The sequence below is a fragment of the Papio anubis genome, chromosome 11, assembly GCF_008728515.1.
Source record: "Papio anubis isolate 15944 chromosome 11, Panubis1.0, whole genome shotgun sequence".
NCBI lineage: Eukaryota > Metazoa > Chordata > Mammalia > Primates > Cercopithecidae > Papio > Papio anubis.
The window spans coordinates 89,261,374-89,280,417 of NC_044986.1; the positions used below are offsets into that span (position 1 = coordinate 89,261,374).

Sequence of the window (19,044 nt, forward strand, 5' to 3'; positions counted from 1 at the left end):
TTCTGTTCCATTGGTCTATATCTCTGTTTTGGTACTGGTACCATGCTATTTTGGTTACTGTAGCCTTGTAGTATAGTTTGAAGTCAGGTAGCGTGATGCCTCCAGCTTTGTTCTTTTGGCTTAGGAGTGTCTTGGCAATGCGGGGTCTTTTTCGGTTCCATATGAACTTTAAGGTAGATTTTTTCCAATTCTGTGAAGAAAGTCATTGGTAGCTTGATGGGGATGGCATTGAATCTATAAATTACCTGGGGCAATATGGCTATTTTCACAATATTGATTCTTTCTATCCATGAGCATGGAATGATCTTTCATTTGTTTGTGTCCTCTTTTATTTCACTGAGCAGTGGTTTGTTGTTCTCCTTGAAGAGGTCCTTTGGGATGTACACTAGTACTATTTATTGCCTAGAAGAAACCAATATAATAAACTATCTTTAAAAACTATTCTTATGCATGTTTAAACATTTTACAACAGGTGTGCATAGTCATATTTAATATATAAAATATTTTTCAACTTCCAATGCGTATATGGTGGTACAGTGTAATTTTCGGCAACGTTGTTTTTCGATAAGCATTATAATTTTTAGAAATATCCATAGTGGACACAATTAACTGTGTTTTTAAATATTAGGTGGCTTATAAAATTCCATTGTATGAATGTACCATAGTTAACTACACAATTTTTATGCTGATAAATAATAAATAAAAATGAAAACAAGCAGATTTCAGTCTTTAAGTTAGTTTTATATACTGAATTTTTAGTTATTGAAAATTAAAACTAAAATATTTAAAAATATTTCCTTGTGCAGTCATACATCCCACTAACAATTCGAACTGTGACCCACACATTATAGAGCTACAGTGTTGCAACTTGTCAGATCTTGAAACCATCCAGGGTACACTTCTAAAAATGAGTGAAAATGGTGACATACCAAAGTATGATTTGGTTTCTTGGACCCTGTGCATGAAATGTGAACTTTACGGATGTTGAGATCACAAGTTAAATATAATTTTCTGCATTTTAATGAATGATATAACATTAAATGTCAGATTTTTTAGATTTCAATTCTAATGGATTGACTACAGAAGTAGTGATTGTAATCGACAAAAAGAATATACGAGCTACACTTCTATAATCTGAGAGGAAAACACCTCAGATTCGTGAATGAAAGTAGATTTGTATATGTTTTTAAAGTTTATAGTAGAGAAAAGTTCTCATGAATGTATCTGTGATTAACCTTTTATAGCTCAGATGTTCCAATCAGGATCCAAACAAAAGGACAATGAAGAAAATTCCTTGGATTTTGAGGTACTGTGTATTATTGATTTTTTTAAATATTAGTATTGCATAATACGAAAACATAAAATCAGAGGCTTAGACTTTCTCACCTCTGCATATGTCACTACCAAATTATGTTTGATATTTTTCAGAATACACTTAATAGAGAATTTATGTGCTAAGTAGATAACTGCATCATGGTGAAATTCTGCTAATTTCTAGGATTAATTTAAGAAGCCAGTGGGGTACAGTATAAAAAAAAAAAGGCTTAGAAGTCACTAGAAATTCACAGGGGATCTGAAGTTAGTTTGTCTAAAAGCAAAAGAATTATACCGGGTCCAGCTGTGGGCAGATTTATGACTCTGTGACATATCTAGAAGTACAAAATTTCTAAATGGATTCATAGAGAGAGAGTCTACATTGCAGTATTCTAAAAGTTGGTACCTGAAAAGTTAATGCCTGGGACTCGAACGTATTGACACTTCTATATTGTTCAGTATAGACCTGAGGGAACATTTCAGGAGAGAGAAAAGCATGAGGAATAGGAAACCTTGTGGGGCCATAAAAACAAGAGTAGTGGTTGAGTAGTCTTTTGAAAAATATAAGTTATTTTCACAAATAGAACTCCTCGAGTCCCTTTATGACTGGCAGTCAAGTTGCAGCAGCATGAGCGTCAAACAATAGTGATGTATTTTAAGGTCACAACTGTGGAAAGACATAGAAAATATCTGACCTCTTAGAAATAAGCAGCTCCTGCCTGGTGGTAACAGCAAAGGGTGGAGGGCAATAGACAAGCAGATTTTATCTGATTTGTCATCAGATAAAAAGAATTTAATATTTGCTTGCTTTCATTTAGATACAACATATTTTTTTCTTACTGCATTTACATTCTATTCAAGCACTTTTTCTGTCAGCATAAATTTTGTTAAAAACATGTTGCTTGTTTTAAGCTCCTGTTTACCAAAATAAAGAAGCGTTTTCAACGTCTATGCATACATTACATGACAGACTCTCAAAATTCTCTTCATGACATGCATCATTTTTTTTTTTTTTTTTTTTTTTTTTTTGAGACGGAGTCTCGCTCTGTCACCCAGGCTGGAGTGCAGTGGCCCGGATCTCAGCTCACTGCAAGCTCCGCCTCCTGGGTTCACGCCATTCTCCTGCCTCAGCCTCCCGAGTAGCTGGGACTACAGGCGCCCGCCACCTCGCCCGGCTAAGTTTTTGTATTTTTAGTAGAGACAGGGTTTCACTGTGTTAGCCAGGATGGTCTCGATCTCCTGACCTCGTGATCCGCCCGTCTCGGCCTCCCAAAGTGCTGGGATTACAGGCTTGAGCCACCGCGCCCGGCCGACATGCATCATTTTTAACACTAAACGATTCTCTGATCATGAATAGTTTAAATGTTTAATGCGGTATGTGTTATGGCAACTAGCAAGTGTATTGTATTTTGTTTGAAATGTCATGTTTATTTTTGATGAGGACTACAACACAAGCTAGATATTTTTAAGAGAGTTACTTTTTGAAATACGCAGGAGTGAATTATTTCGTGCATGTGATTTGTTTTTCCTGCTCAGTAACCAAGTTAATCACATCATGAACGTAAAGATAAGCTTGATATAGAGAGCGCTACGTGAGGTTTTCTATCAAAATGTTTTGGGTTTCAACACACGTCTGTTCTTAAGTTGAATTGCTTGTAAAGTAGGAAACTGTGCTTTTCAAAAAGATTTTAATTAGGAAATTTTGATACTCTTCATTATTGGGATTTCTCCGTTGAAATTATTTATTGATATTACTTTTAACAGAATTTCCTTGAGAATGTTTTACAGAATGATGAATGTTTACCCAAGGCTACACATCAAAAAGAATTCAGTAAAATAAGTGGAAAATTAGAAGGTAAGAACCATTTTTATTTAAAAAGTCTTTTGACCAAGTATTTCTGTAAACAGATGAGGAAGGATATCACCAAAGAGCCGAAGAAAAGTACCTCCTAAATGCAAAGCATGGAAAAAATGTGAAGTGAAATTGTGATAAATTGTACTTCTTATCAGGTGTTGGCAACAGACTACATTGAGAGTGCTGAAAGGAAACTGAATTATTAGTTTGAATTCAAGATATTCCAAGACCTGAGGAAAATGAGAAAATAAGAAAGAAGACAGTAATAAAAGAGGAAATGAAGACAGAGAAAGACAGAGAGTACACAGAGTACAGGAAGGAACGAGAAGCAAGTTTATATAATGCGGGATGGTAAAATGAAATGATTCTTTAGGAAAAGATCGGGTATGGTTAGAAATTTGGGAAGAATATAAAGTGACCTTCCAGTACCAAAAATTACCAGAGAATTAGTGCAAAAATACTGTGATTCTTTTCAACTTTCTCAGTGGTGGGAAGCCATGAGGGATGGAAGCACTTCACCATGGGGAGCTGTGTTGTATTTGCAGTAGGTGGGAATAAGCATATATGCACGGCCACTAATGTATGTAATTTCTCATATACACTCCGTATAGAGCAGGAGTGTTCAAAATTTAGAAAATCAGTTGGAAACCTTGTTAACAATTCACACTGTGATTCAGCCGACTAGGGATTCTGCATTTTTAATAAGATGTCAGATGATGTTGTTGCTGGTTGTCCTTGGACCTTACTCTGAGTAGCAAGAGGAGAGGCCTTTCCTGGGAGAAATGTGGAGGAAGAGCAACTGGATATAGAAGGTGAAGACAGAAAAGGGTCAGGAGAAAGCATTATGTTGCTCTTATTTTTGAGTACATTTTTAACCAGAGAAGAAGAAGAAAGAAAATTCAGAATGTTGTACTTGAATACTTAAATTGTTGTTATTCATAGGTACCGTACTGATATTAATATAGAAAATGTTATTAATATTTAAGAAGTCTGTTGCAACTAAATGTGAAACAGATATATCAATATTGAAAGCGTATTTGCTATTCCTGATGAGTTTTGTACATCTTCCTCCATGAGTGGATCAAGAAATATTGAGATTGCTAAGCTACAAATTACAAAAATGTTGGCATACCACTATACCATCTGGGTATGAAAATCAGTGAATATTTATATTGAGTATTATTCTCTAAGTATATATCCAAGCTGATCAATTCATAACACTTTCACTGATGACATGTGAATTCTACATTCAGCTGAACTCTCATCTGAACGGTGTACCTTCTCAATGACGGGACATGGTAAAGAGCATGATGAATGCTTGCAATATAATGATATATATTATTTTAATGTGTTGCGTTGAGGACACAGCGTAGCATTCTCCGTCCAGCTTTTGCATTTATTTTCTCAGTGTCATGATTTGCTCCTCTGATTCAAGATCACTTCTGTCCTCATCACTCAGCATATACATATTGGTATTAACACTTTTTGCAAACATCACATATAAATGGTTGTACCGTGTTCTTGTCATTCCACAGCAACTTTGTTTTGTTCGGCGATTAGCTCGCCTTTCATTTATTTTAAGATTTCAGGCCGGGCGCAGTGTCTCACGCCTGTAATTCCAGCACTGTGGGAGGCCGAGGCTGGTGGATCACGAGGTCGGCAGATCGAGACCATCCTGGCTAACATGGTGAAACCCCGTCTCTATGAAAACATACAAAAAATAAGTCGGGCGTCGTGGCAGGCGCCTGTAGTCCCAGGTACTCGGGAGGCTGAGGCAGGAGTATGCAAGAACCCGGGAAGCGGAGCTTGCAATGAGCCGAGATCGCCCCACTGCACTCCAGCCTGGGCGACATGTCGGAACTCCGTCTAAAAAACAAACAAAAAAGATTTCATAGTGTGCATATTGCATGTTCACATAGCACCACGTTTAATTAGACTCTCTTCATGATGACTCAAAAGCAACATAAATATAATTACAGATGCCGACAAGCCTTTGTGTAAGTGTATGTCCTGCTTCATGCTATGTTAGAAATTAAAAGTGAAGTATTTAATATACAAGTATGCAAAGCCATACATTTCAATAGCCATTACAAATGTGGCTCACTAATCTTTAGAGCTATGCCATGTGTCCTGTCCTGACTCTAAAATCTCCAGTGCACTCCTTTATAAAAACAATAGTAATTAAAATCATAGATAAGGTTGTATTTCCCTACTTGGTTCCTCTGCGTGAGTTTTGAACTTCAGGGATAATCGGATCACAATTTAGAACCAGAGTTTTCGACCACACCTAGGATTCCTAAATGCCAAGTGATAGACGGTTCCTTGATGATGAGATAGCTCTGAATGTTTCATCTGTGCCTGTTTTGCTTTTTTGACTTGTCTTAGCAACCAGGTTAAAGCCTGGTATTTTCTTTACAAAGGGAAATATTTTGGTTACATATTCATTTCCTATCTCGTGGCATTCTGCTTTCTTTACACTTATTCAGGATGTACACTTATCCTATTTTTACCTAAAACAAGCAGATGAATTAATGGTATCAATTCTCATATATGAATTTCTAAGATTTCTTCAGTGTTTCAGAAATAAATTTTAAAGATATTACTGAATTGAGAACGATCTCATTGTAATTAAAGCAGGTTTTTATTTAAAGAGTATTGATTATAATTTTAAGCATTTTTTTTCTAAAATGCATACATGCAATATGGTCATGCATATTTAGCCTTAAAATGGTTAGATATAAATTTTGCGTGTTTTAGAGAGTTTGTATCCCTGAATTGTCTTAATTATTGATCAATCATTTCAAGGGAAACAGCATATATACTTGATATCTCTAAATATATTAAAGGATGTCATACTGAAAAATTAAAAAGTAGGGAAAAATTAGAGATTAAGCATGTTTTATTATTATTTGATGAAAGGAGATATATTTCTGTGTCAAAGAAATGTCTGTTTTTTCTTGAAGCCAAGTTTTTTATAAGAGCTTTTTCATAACGCTAGTTTAACAACTTATAGTAAAACAAATAGAATAAGTTTTAGCAACAAAGCAATTGTCGAATTCATTCCTTGAACACTAAAATTGTTACTTTCTATAACGATTATTCCAAACTTGAATTACGCAGGTTAATGATATATAAAAAGGCTCTGGAAATTGAATTCTAGTTTTTGATACTTTCATATTAGGTTTTTTTTTTTCTTTTTTGAGACAGAGTCTCGCTCTGTCATCCGGGCTGGAGTGTAGTGGCATGATCTTGGGTAACTGCAACCTCCGCCTCCTAGGTTCAAGTGATGCTCGTAGCTCAGGCTCCCAAGTAGCTTGGGTTCCTGGCATGTGCCACCATACCTGGCTGATTTTTGTATTTTTTGTGGAGACAGGGTTTCGCTATTTTGGCCAGACTGGTTTGCAACTCCTGGCCTTGAGACATCACCCTCCTCAGTCTTCCAGGTGCTGGAATTACAGGCATGAGCCTGCACTGGAGCCTGGATTAGTTTGTTGATAGGTACGTGTTGACCTTTTGTATAAATGGATCAGAAATTTTAAGAGGACTAAACTAGAGAACCCCCATAAATGGAAAAATTATCGTATTTCACAGAGGTACAAAATGAATTTATTTATTAACTTTTATTCTATAAGTGAATATTTATGCTGATAAATTTAGAACATGCAATGATAAGTGAAATGTACCTTTGTGTTTTTTTTTTTTTCTTAAAATTTATTTATTATTATTATACTTTAAGTTGTAGAGGTGCATGTGCATAGCGTGCAGGTTGTTACATATGTATACTTGTGCCTTGTTGGTGTGCTGCACCCATCAACTCGTCATTTACATCAGGTATAACTCCCAATGCAATCCTCCCCTCCCTCCCCATGATAGGCCCGGTGTGTGATGTTTCCCCTTCGAGTCAAGTGATCTCATTGTTCAGTTCCCACCTATGGTGAGAACATGCGGTGTTGGTTTTCTGTTCTTGTGATAGTTTGCTTCAAGAATGATGGATTCCAGCTGCATCCATGTCCCTACAAAGGACCGCGAACTCATCCTTTTATGGCTGCATAGTATTCCATGGTGTATATAGTACCCACATTTTCTTAATCCAATCTGTCACTGATGGACATTTGCAGGTTGATTCAAGTCTTTGCTATTGTGAATAGTGCTGCAATAAACATCGTGTGCATGTGTCTTCATAGCAGCAGAATTTATAATCCTTTGGGTATATCCCCAGTAATGGGATGGCTGGGTCATATGGTACATCTAGTTCTAGATCGTTGAGGAATCTCGCCATACTGTTTTCCATAATGGTTGAACTAGTTTACAATCCCACCAACAGTGTAAAAGTGTTCCTATTGCTCCACATCTCTCCAGCACCTGTTGTTTCCTGACTTTTAATGATCGCCATTCTAGCAGTGTGAGATGGTATCTCATTGTGGTTTTGATTTGCATTTCTGATGGCCAGTGATGATGAGCATTTTTTTCATATGTCTGTTGGCTGTATGAATGTCTTCTTTTGAGAAATGTCTGTTCATATCAACTGCCCACTTTTTGATGGGGTTGTTGTTTTTCTTATGAATTTGTTTGCTGAGTTCTTTGTAGGTTCTGGATATTAGCCCTTTGTCAGATAGGTAGATTGCAAAAAATGTTCTCCCATTCTGTGGGTTGCCTGTTCACTCTGATGAGGTAGTTTCTTTTTGCTGTGCAGAAGCTCTTTTAAGTTTAATTAGATGCCATTTGTCAATTTTAGCTTTTTGCTGCGTTGCTTTTGGTGTTTTAGACATGAAGTCTTTGCCCATGCCTATGTCCTGAATGGTACTACCCACAGGTGTTCCTCTAAGGATTTTTTATGGTATTAGGTCCTGGCACATTTAAGTCCTAATCCATCTTGAATTAATTTTCATATAAGGAGTAAGGAAAGGATCCAGTTTCAGCTTTTCTACTTATGGCTGGCAATTTCCCAGCACCATTTATTAAATAGGGAATCCTTTCCCCATTTCTTGTTTTTCTCAGGTTTGTCCAAAGATCAGATGGCTGGAGATGTGTGGTATTATTTCTGAGGACTCTGTTCTGTTCCATTGGTCTATATCTCTGTTTTGGTACCCATACCATGCTGTTTGGTTACTGTAGCCTTGTAGTATGGTTTGATCCGGAGTAAGCGTGATGCCTCCAGCTTCTGAGTGCTGACTTAGGATTGTCTTGGAGATCACGGGCTCTTTTGGTTCCATATGAACTTTAAAGCAGTTTTTTAATTCTGTGAAGAAACTCATTGAGCTTGATGGGGATGGCATTGGATCCTATAAATTACCTTGGGCAGTATGGCCATTTTCACGATATTGATTCTTCTATCCATGAGCATGGTATGTTCTTCCATTTGTTTTGTGTCCTCTTTGATTTCACACAGGCAGTGGTTTGTAAAGTTCTCCTTGAAGGGTCCTTTACATCCCTTGTAAGTTGGATTCCTAGGTATTTGATTCTCTTTGAAGCAATTGTGAATGGAAGTTCATTCATGATTTGGCTCTCTGTTTGTCTGTTACTAGTGTATAAGAAGAATGCTTGTGATTTTTGCACATTAATTTTTGTATCCTGAGACTTTGCTGAAGTTCTTATCAGCTTAAGGAGATTTTGGGCCGAGACAATGGGGTTTTCCTAAATATACAATCATGTCATCTGCAAACAGGGACAATTTGACTTCTTCTTTTCCTAACTGAATACCCTTGATTTCTTTTCTCTTGCCTGATTGCCTAGCCAGAACTTTAAACACTATGTTGAATAGGAGTGGTGAGAGAGGGCATCCTGTCTTGTGCCGGTTTTCAGGGAATTTTTCCAGTTTTTGCCCATTCAGGCATGATATTGGCTGTGGGTTTGTCATAAATAGCTCTTATTATTTTGGGGTACATTCCATCAATACCGAATTTATTGGCGTTTTTAGCATGAAGGGGCTGTTGAATTTTGTCAAAGCCTTCTGCATCTATTGAGATAATCATGTGGTTGTCTTTGGTTCTGTTTATATGCTGGATTCGTTTATTGATTTCTTGAGAATGTTGAACCAGCCTTGCATCCGGGATAAAACCCACTTGATCATGGTGGATAAGCTTTTGATGTGTTGCTGAATCCGGTTTGCCAGTATTTTGTTGGGATTTTTGCATACGTGTTCATCAGGGATATTGGTCTAAAATTCTCTTTTTTGTTGTATCTCTGCCAGGCTTTGGTATCAGGATGATGTTGGCGTCATAAAATGAGTTAGGGAGGATTCCTTCTTTTTTCTATTGAAGTTGGAATAGTTTCAGAAGGAATGGTACCAACTCCTCCTTGTACCTCTGGTAGGAATTCAGCTGTAGATCCATCGGTCCTGGACTTTTTTTTTTTGGTTGGTAGGCTATTAATTGTGCCTCCAATCTCAGAGCCTGCAATTGGTCTATTCGGGGATTCCTTCTTCCTGGTTTAGTCTTGGAAGAGTGTAAGTGTCAGAAATTATCCATTCCTTCTAGATTTTCCAGTTTATTTCGTGAGGTGTTTATAGTATTCTCTGATGGTAGTTTGTATTTCTGTGGGGTGGGTGGTGATGTCCCTTTATCTCATTTTTAATTGCGTTGATTTGATTCTTCTCTCTTTCTTCTTTTGTGGTCTTTGCTGAGTGGTCTGTCGAACGATCTTTTCCAAGCCAGCTCCTGGATTCATTGATTTTTGGAGGGTTTTATGTCTCTATCTCCTTCCAGTTCTGCTCTGATCTTGGTTATTTCTAGCCTTCTGCTTTAGCTTTCAGAATGTGTTTTGCTCTTGCTTCTCTAGTTCTTTAATTGTGATGTTAGAATTGTCAATTTTGATCTTTCATAACCTCTTGTGGGCATTTGGTGCTATAAATTTCCTCTGCACTTAGCTGCGTGATACAAGACCCAATTACAGTCCTTCTCTTGTTCTGTGATTCGGCTCTCCTCCGCCCTTCAGCTAAGTCTTGTCCCTGTCAAATCATCAGAGCAGATTAGTCAGATTCATATAGATCAGATTGAGTTGAGGTTTCTTAGTCCTGAGTTCTGGTTTGTTGCACTGTGGTCTGAGAGGGCAGTTTGTTATAATTTCTGTTCTTGTACATTTGCACGAGGAGTGCTTTGCTTCCAGTGCAGTGGTCAATTTTGGAATAAGTGCGATGTGGTGCTGAAGAGAATGTATATTCTGTTGATTTGGGGTGGAGAGTTCACATAGATGTCTATTAGGTCTTGCTGCAGAGATGAGTTCAATTCCTGGATATCTTGTGCAATTTTCTGTCTGGATTGATCTGTCTAATGTTGACAGTGGGTGTTGAAATCTTCCCATTATTATTGTATGGAGTCTAAGTCTCTTTAATGAAGTCTCTAAGGACTTGCTTTATGAATCTGGGTGCTCCTGTATTTGATTTTCTATATATTTAGGATAGTTAGCTCTTCCTGTTGAATTGATCCCTTTACCATTATGTAATGGCCTTCTTTGTCTTTTGATCTTTGATGGTTTAAAGTCTGTTTATCAGAGACTAGTATTGCAACCCCGCTTTTTGTTCTCCACATTTGTAGTAAATCTTCACTCCTTCCCTTTATTTTTGAGCCTATGTATGTCTCTGCGTGTGGGGTGGGTCTCCTGAATACAACAGACTGATGGGTCTTGACTCTTTATCGAAGTTTACTTGATCTGTGTGTCTCTTAATTGGAGCATTTAGTCCATTTACATTTAAGGTTAAAGATTGGTATGTGTGAACTTGATCCTGCCATTATGATATTAACTGGTTATTTTGCTCATTAGTTGTTCAGTTTCTTCCTAGCCTCGATGGTCTTTACATTTTGGCATGTTTTGAGATGGCTGGTACGGTTGTTTCCTTCCATGTTTAGTACTTCCTTCAGGGTCTCTTGTAAGGCAGGCCTAGTGGTGACAAATCTCCTAAGCTTTGCTTATCTGTAAAAGTTTTATTTCTCCTTCACTTATGAAACTTAGTTTGGCTGGATATGAAATTCTGGGTTTAAAATTCTTTCTTTAAGAATGTTGAATAATGGCCCCCTCTCTTCTGGCTTGTAGAGTTTCTGCCGAGAGATCTGCTGTGAGTCCTGATGGGCTTCCCTTTGTGGGTAACCCGACCTTTCTCTCTGGCTGCCCTTAAGATTTTTTCCTTCATTTCAACTTTGGGTGAATCTGGCAATTATGTGTCTTGGAGTTGCTCTTCTCGAGGAGTATCTTTGTGGCGTTCTCTGTATTTCCTGGATTTGAATGTTGGCCTGCCCTACTAGGTTGGGAAGTTCTCCTGGATGATATCCTGAAGAGTGTTTTTCCAACTTGGTTCCATTCCCCCCTCACTTTCCAGGCACCCCAATCAGGCGGAGATTTGGTCTTTTTACACAATCCCATACTTCTTGCAGGCTTTGTTCATTTCTTTTCTTCTTTTTTTTCTTTTGGTTCTCTTCTCACTTCATTTCATTCATTTTGATCCTCAATGGCTGATACTCTTTCTTCCAGTTGATCCGAACCGGTTACTGAAGCGTGCATTTGTCCGCGTATTTCGTGTCATGGTTTCATCTCTTTCATTTCGTTTATGACCTTCTCTGCATTAATTACTCTAGCCATCCAATTCTTCCACTTTTTTTTTTTTTTCCAAGATTTTAGTTTCTTTCGCTGGAGTGCGTAATTCCTCCTTTAGCTCTGAGAAATTTGATGGACTGAAGCCTTCTTCTCTCATCTCAGTAAAGTCATTCTCCGTCCAGCTTTGATCCGTTGCTGGCGTATGACTGCGCTCCTTTGCGAGGGGAGATGCGGCTCTTATTTTTGAATTTCAGCTTTCTGCCCTGCTTTTTTCCCCATCTTTGTGGTTTTATCTGCCTCTGGTCTTAGATGATGGTGATGTCCTGATGGGGTTTTTGGTCAATAGGTAATCATCCTGTTTGATAGTTTTTCCTTCTAACAGTCAGGACCCTCAGCTGTGGAGTCTGTTGGAGGTAGCGAGGTCACTCAGACCCTGTTTGCCTGGGTATCAGCAGCAGAGGCTGCAGAAGATAGAATATTTCTGAACAGCAAATTGTACCTGTCTGATTCTTGCTTTGGAAGCTTCCTCTCGGGGTGTACTCCACCCTGTGAAGTGTGGTCAGACTGCCCCAGTGGGGGATGTCTCCCAGTTAAGGCTACTCAGGGGTCAGGGACCCACTTGAGGCAGGGAGTCTGTCCCTTCTCAGATCTCAACCTCCGTGTTGGGAGATCCACTGCTCTGCTTCAAAGCTGTCAGACAGGGAGTCATTTGTGTCTGCAGAGGTGTGTGCTGCTTTGTTATTGTTTACTGTGCCCTGTCCCCAGAGGTGGAGTCTACAGAGACAGGCAGGTTTCCTTGAGCTGCTGTGAGGCTCCACCCGGTGGAGCTTCCCGGTAGCTTTGTTTACCCTACTTAAGCCTCAGCAATGGCCGAGCCCCTCCCCAACCTGGCTGCTGCCTTTGCCGGTAGATCACAGACTGCTGTGATAGCAATGAGGAGGCTCCGTGGGTGTGGGACCCTCCGGTCAGGTGTGGGATATGATCTCCTAGTGTGCCTGTTTGCTCCAAAGCGCCCGGTATTGGGGTGGGAGTTGCAGGATTCTCAGGTGTGTGTCTCAGTTCCCCTGGCTAGGAAAAGTTCCCTTCCCCCTTGCGCTTCCCAGGTGAGGCAATGCCTGGCCCTGGCTTCAGCTCTTTGGTGAGGGGCTGCAACGGCTGACCAGTACCCGTCGTCGGCACTCCCCAGTGAGATAGACCCAATTACCTCAGTTGAAAATGCCGAAATGCAGTCTTCTGTGTAAGCTAGCTGGGAGTTGAAGACTGGGCTGCTCCTATTCAGCCATCTTCGAAATGTACCTTTGAACCCTCATCGCAAATTTGCAATTCCTAAATTGCAGGACAAATTGAAGAACATAATAGCTACTTGTAGTATTTTGACCTAAGTGATTCTCATGTGTTTTCTTAACCATATGCCACTGCATTTTGCCGTTAGCTTGGACATTGTTTTTGTGTGTGGGCGGGGTGTCATGACTTGGTCATCTTACTAAATACAACTTCTTTCCTTTATGGCAGCTTACTCCTACTGGTATTAGGATTTTTCTGCTTAAGTTATTGTCACTTTAAATATCTTTTCACTGTTGAAATCTTCACAATATGTTTGATGAAATTTATTTGCTAAATTTTCTTAGGGATATTTCTGTCACATTGGCCTGTTAACAAAGACAATAACCCAAAAGACCCCACAACCTAGTGTAATCCCTTTTCCATCCAAGCATGAGGATTCATCTTCATATTCACACTGTGTGAATGTTTGGTAGGCTTTGTCAGGCTTGCATATTATCAATTGTATATGTCCCTTTTCTTTTAGAGTCTTCTGATAAAGATGGTCTTCTGCAGGTAGCAACTTTCCTATTTTTATCTTGAATATTAACTACATATTTTATGAAGTATGCATTATATATTATTTTATTTCCAAACCCATTTAGCCAACCTGTGGAATGAAAGTTTCTATTCCACATAAAGGCTTAGAATTGAAGGACAGAGAAACATTCAAAGCAGGTAAATTTTGTAATTTTAATTTTACTCTGGAAAGAAGAATATTAAAATATTTGAAATGTTGAGAGCGTTTTTATTCCCAATGTTGTTTTCTTTTCAAAATTTGTTGGGAAAAGTTGGTACAAATAATGCCCATGTTAGTATTTATGTTTGAGAAAATATCATTTACAAGTATAAGGTTTAGAGATTTTAAAAATAATTGTGCTTTACCTCATGTGGTTCTACTTTAATGTCCTGATAGTATAAAGTTTCCAATTTGCAATTTCTGTACGTGCTTGGTTTTCAGGCAGGTGAATTTTGAGACTGAAATATTTGCAATGGTTCAAATGCTGATTGGAATTCTGATCTTTACTTAGGGAAAGTTTCACTTGCTGACACGACAGTTGTGAGTGTTGTCACTCTGAGAATCAAAAGAAAATCAGTTTCTTTTTTTCTGATTCGGTGACTGAGTGTGTGTGTGTGTGACTTATAATTTTAAAAAATCATGACTTGATGGCTCTTTGCTAGACACAGTGTTTTAGAAGAGTGACTCTAAAGCATTTGGCCTTGGTGTCTTTATGCTCTTGTAAATTGCCTAGAGGTAGAAAACAGCCTAAATTAGTTTTTGTTGTCATTTCCTCTCATGTTTAAACCATTTTACACCAGGCTGTGCACAGTAGCACATGCCTGTAATCCTAGGATTTTGGGAGACCACGGTGGGCAGATAACTGAAGGTCAGGAGTCCCAGACCAACCTGGTCAACATAGGGAAACCTCATCTCTACTAAAAATAACAAAAAATTGCGGGTTGTGGTGGTGGGTGCCTGTAATCTCAGCTACTCTGGAGGCTTAGGCAGGAGAATCACTTGAACCTAAGAGGCAGAATTTGCAGTGAGCGGAGATCGTGCCACTCCAGCCTTGCTAACAGAGTGAGACTGCATGTCAAAAAGCAACGAACAAACCAAAAAAACAAACAAACAAATAAAAAAACAGAAATTCACAACATATGTGTGTGGTTATAGACTATGTGTAGAATTTGTTTTCATGTCTTAGATTTTCAATGAATAGTTGTCCCTTGTACATATTTTATTGGAACTTCCTTTCTTTTTACTTTTCTTATATTTTAGATCTACTCAATACAGTTAGCTCTGCTTTGATTTAAGGCTCCATATTTTGTGATTTTAACTCTAAAGCACATTTAATTAGGCTGTCTTTCATAGCCACTAAAAGTCAACATCAAATGACAGCTTATATCAGAGAGCTTTTATTGAAGTCGGAGTATTTACTGCTTCAACTAATGTTAGAAATTAAAATGAAAATATTTAAAATACAGGAATGCATTTTAAATATTTATGTTTTGGGGATGGAGTTTTACTTTTTCATCCAGACTGGAGTGCAATGGTGTGATCTTACCTCACTACCACCTCTGCCTCCTGGTCTCAAGTGATTCTCCTACATCTTCCTCCAAGTACAAACACTCATTTGTAAACCAGTCACTAGAAAAGCAAATGTTATTACTGTGATTAGCTTAGAATAATGATTTCTCATTTTGTAGATGAGATGAGAGTAATGGAATAATAAATATATAAATAAACTTGTGTTTCTGCCGTAAGAAAGAAAAAACAATTTCTATGCATTGGAAGCCAGCAATATTTTCTGCAGGGATTGATTAGAATTGTTTGAGCAGGGGAGTCCCAAGATTAGATTTAAGTGTCAGAGCATTCTGGTCATGGTATAAACCAGCAATTGGCAAACTTTTCTTGTAAAGCGCCAAACAGGAAATATGTTAGGTGATGTGGTCTCTATCACAGCTTTTCAACTCTGCCATTGTAGCATTAAAGTAGTCATAGATAACGTGTGAAGAAATAGGCATGATTTTACTCCAATAAAACTTCATCTGAAATCCGTTTGGTAAGCTGAATTTGGAATTTCATAACCATGGGTTGTGGAATACAGCTGTTTGCATTATGTCCCTTAATTGAGCCTGTGATACCAAGGCTCCACTAGCTTTAAGCAACTTTTTCAACACTTTTATATACTGTTTCTGTTGTGTTGATAACTGTTGTTCCATGATGAAACCCTAGCCTGAACTATTTCCCCCGAACTTGGAAATCCTGAGCGGGTACCATTGACTTACTTACTCACTGACTGTGCAGTCCTTTTCACCTTCATTTATGAGGGGTCCGTCACAATTCTTTTGCAGCGTTCATCTTGTGGGGCACCACCTGCTGGGTCCATCCCAGGGACCCTGAACTAGGGATGGATGAGACATGTACACTGAAACAGATGTTTTGCCTGTCAGTGCGGCTAAGGGGCTCTGCTGCCTGAGTGTGCATTGTTGGCCTCGATAAGCCTGCAAAGTTTGCATTTATTTGGTACAGAATAAATGACAAACATCTTGAGTAAACATCACTAGAAGGTAATTAACATTGCCAACCCCCAGTACAAAACAATCATGTACCCTCGGATGATCAAAGTTTTGTCTTAGGACCACATGAGTAAACAAGGTATTTAGATAAACTCCTCCACATTCCCTAGATATTTCCTCCATTGCTACCGACTAAAAGTAAAGAGGATTAGGCTACTTTCAGCCAAATCATTTACTGGCCACTGGCTTTCCCAGAACGTTTTTGTCTATTTCCTAAAACTATCTTTATAATTTTTCTAACCACTTTGTCTGATCCCCTACAGGTAGAGTGTCTTTTTCCCTGTGAAAGCCATCAGTTAAGGGGCCGTGTCTAACTAGGAAATATAAATATGAAATAAATAAGTTTGTATTTCCAGTGGCAATGAAAAGATAGAGCAAATGCAGAAAAGAGGTACAGTTAATATGATTTAGTGATTATTGAGTTTAAAAAGCTAGGGGAGAGGAAAAATCTCAGGTCATTCAAAAGTTTCCACATGGGGAATGCTCATGGGAAACGAGTAGGAAATTGTCAGATCAACAGAAAAGTGCAAAGAGTCATGGGACAGACCAATAGTTTTCTTTACATATAGAGTTCAATGAAACCCTCCTGTGGGATATTTTCAGTAGGTAATTTGATTACAAGTATTTCTAGCTGGAGATAGAACTCTGGTTGAAGATGTAGGCTTGGAATAATTTCATTATAATTATGAGGCAAAGCCACAGATCTCAATGAGCTTATCCATGATGCAGAAGATGTAGAATAAGAAGAAAGCCATTGACAAAATCCTGGGAGTATCAACATTTCACAGAGTCACAGGACTTGGTAATGGAGACTGAGCAGTGGCTAATGAAAAGTAGGAGAGGAGTCAGAGAAAATGATGTTGCTAATTTCTTTTAAGTGTGAGAATTTCAAGCAATAAGATTATAACTGAAAAGTCAATTGGATTTAACTTACAAGTTCTGCAGTGGCAGTCTGTTCGAAATAATTATTTTAGAGTTGTTAGGTATACTGTTAATGTTGTTAATATTTCTGGTGTCCAAGAAGAGATCTCCCAAGATCCTAAGTTTTTGCAACTAAAGCAGCATACATACACAGGGTCTGGGAAACTGTCTAGACTGGGGAGCATGTGTGCCAGCGTTTTTCCAGAATTGTCAAAACCTAAGGGTCATGTGTGAGGAAAAGTGTTCTCTTTTTTATCTGCTTCTTGTGGAGAGTGGAGATCTTATTCTCTCTCTCTCTCTCTCTCTCTTTTTCTCTCTCTCTCTCTCTCTCTCTCACACACACACACACACATGCACAAGTACAGTAAGATGATCTTCTGTGTCCATGGATTACTCAATATCCATGGCGGGTATTTTCTAAGACACCCATTGAATGTCTGAAACTGTGGATAGTATGGAACCCTATACATCCGTGCTTTTTTTTCTATATGTGCATATTTATGATAAAGTTTAATTCATAAATTAGGCACGGTGAGAGATTAACAATAACTCATAATAAAATAAAACAATAACAATATATTGTAATCAAAGTTAGGTGAATATGGTCTCTCAAAGTGTCTTGTATTGTACTCACCCTTCTTTTTGATGTGATGACTGTGAGATGTTATAATGCCTATGTGATGAGATGAAGTCAGGTGAAGGAGTTGTCATGTGGTGTTAGGCTACTATTAATTTCTGGCTATCTGACTACATAGAAATAGGTGGATCATCTGCTTCATGTGACAGTGGATCATTGAGCCGTGATAATGTTGATGGTAGGGATTCAGGAACAGATCATTTTGATGACTAATGGGCAAATAGCATATACAAGGAATGATTCATGACCTGGTGAGATGGAACAGGATGTCTTAATATTTCATCATACTCCTTAGAATGACATGTTATTTAGGACTTATGACTTGCATATTTCTGGAATTCCCCATTTAATATTTTTGGACCATGGTTGACCATGAGTAACTGAAATCACAGAAATCAAAGAGACCCAGATTTGCAACTGGTGTGTGAGGGCAGTCTCATGAGACTGAGCCCTCAGTCTGTGAGATCTGAGACTATTTCTAGATAGACAGTGTTGGAATTAAATAGAGGACAACCAGCTGTCTTTTGCTACAGAATTAATGGCTTATTTGTCAGTGGAGAAAATCCTCCACACGTTTGGTCACAGATGTCTTCTGTTTTAATAATTGTGGTGTGAGAGCAGAGGGAAATCATGTTGTGTGTGTTTCTTTCTACACTTAGAGCAAATAAGAGAGACTACTGTATACTCTGTTCAAACTGCTTCTAGTTCATTTGTCTAGGAATTATACTTTCTGAGGTTGACACTGTCCACTTATACTAATTCTGCTAATAATACAGTTTTCTGTCAGTCTTATAGGGTCCTGTTTGGATTACAACTATTGTACACTGCAGTTCACTTGCAGAGATCAAATTGTGATAAATTCTATTTTTCCTTGCATTTGAGAACTATAAAGGAAGGGAAATAAACATTTTTAATGTATTAATTTCCTACCAATAGTATACTTAATAATAATTTTACTATAGTCTCAATGTATGGTCCCAAAGGAATGCTTTATAACAAATCATCTGAGTCTTTGTAACAAAGCGTCAGAGTATTATGCTTTTTAAACCAAGACCTGAATCATACATGAAAGTGTGCATTATTCTTTTAAATTAAGTTGAAGTCTCGTGATGTCTCCCAGGCTGCTTTCAGACTCCTGGGCTCCTCAGATGATCTTCCTGCCTCACCTTCCCAAGTAGCTGGGATTACAGGCATGTGCCATCATGCCCTCTTATGTTTTTAACATTCTGTATTTTTATTTATATTTGTTGATTTAATATATTTTACTTTTTTTTTCTTCAATAGTGGATGTGAGTTCTGTAGAGCCTATATCCAGGTAAGACTTTGCGGTTTTTTTAAATACATATGTTAACTCAGAGAATATGGAGAAAAGAAACCACTATCTATTGAG

The 19,044-nt window shown here is 38.1% G+C and overlaps 1 protein-coding gene and 1 long non-coding RNA gene across 2 annotated transcripts in view; both read left to right on the plus strand.

Annotated features, from left to right (window-relative positions):
• LOC100998409 (ankyrin repeat domain-containing protein 30A-like) overlaps positions 1–19,044 on the plus strand; it is an 86,851-nt gene that overhangs the window by 49,646 nt on the left and 18,161 nt on the right. Inside the window, 1 exon segment of the mRNA XM_031652378.1 lies at positions 18,939–18,969. Coding sequence (XP_031508238.1) covers positions 18,939–18,969 — 31 coding nt within the window.
• LOC116269474 lies at positions 1,283–14,512 on the plus strand. Its single transcript, XR_004177025.1, has 3 exons — positions 1,283–1,306; positions 3,079–3,169; positions 13,503–14,512. It is a non-coding gene; the product is annotated as an uncharacterized LOC116269474 (long non-coding RNA).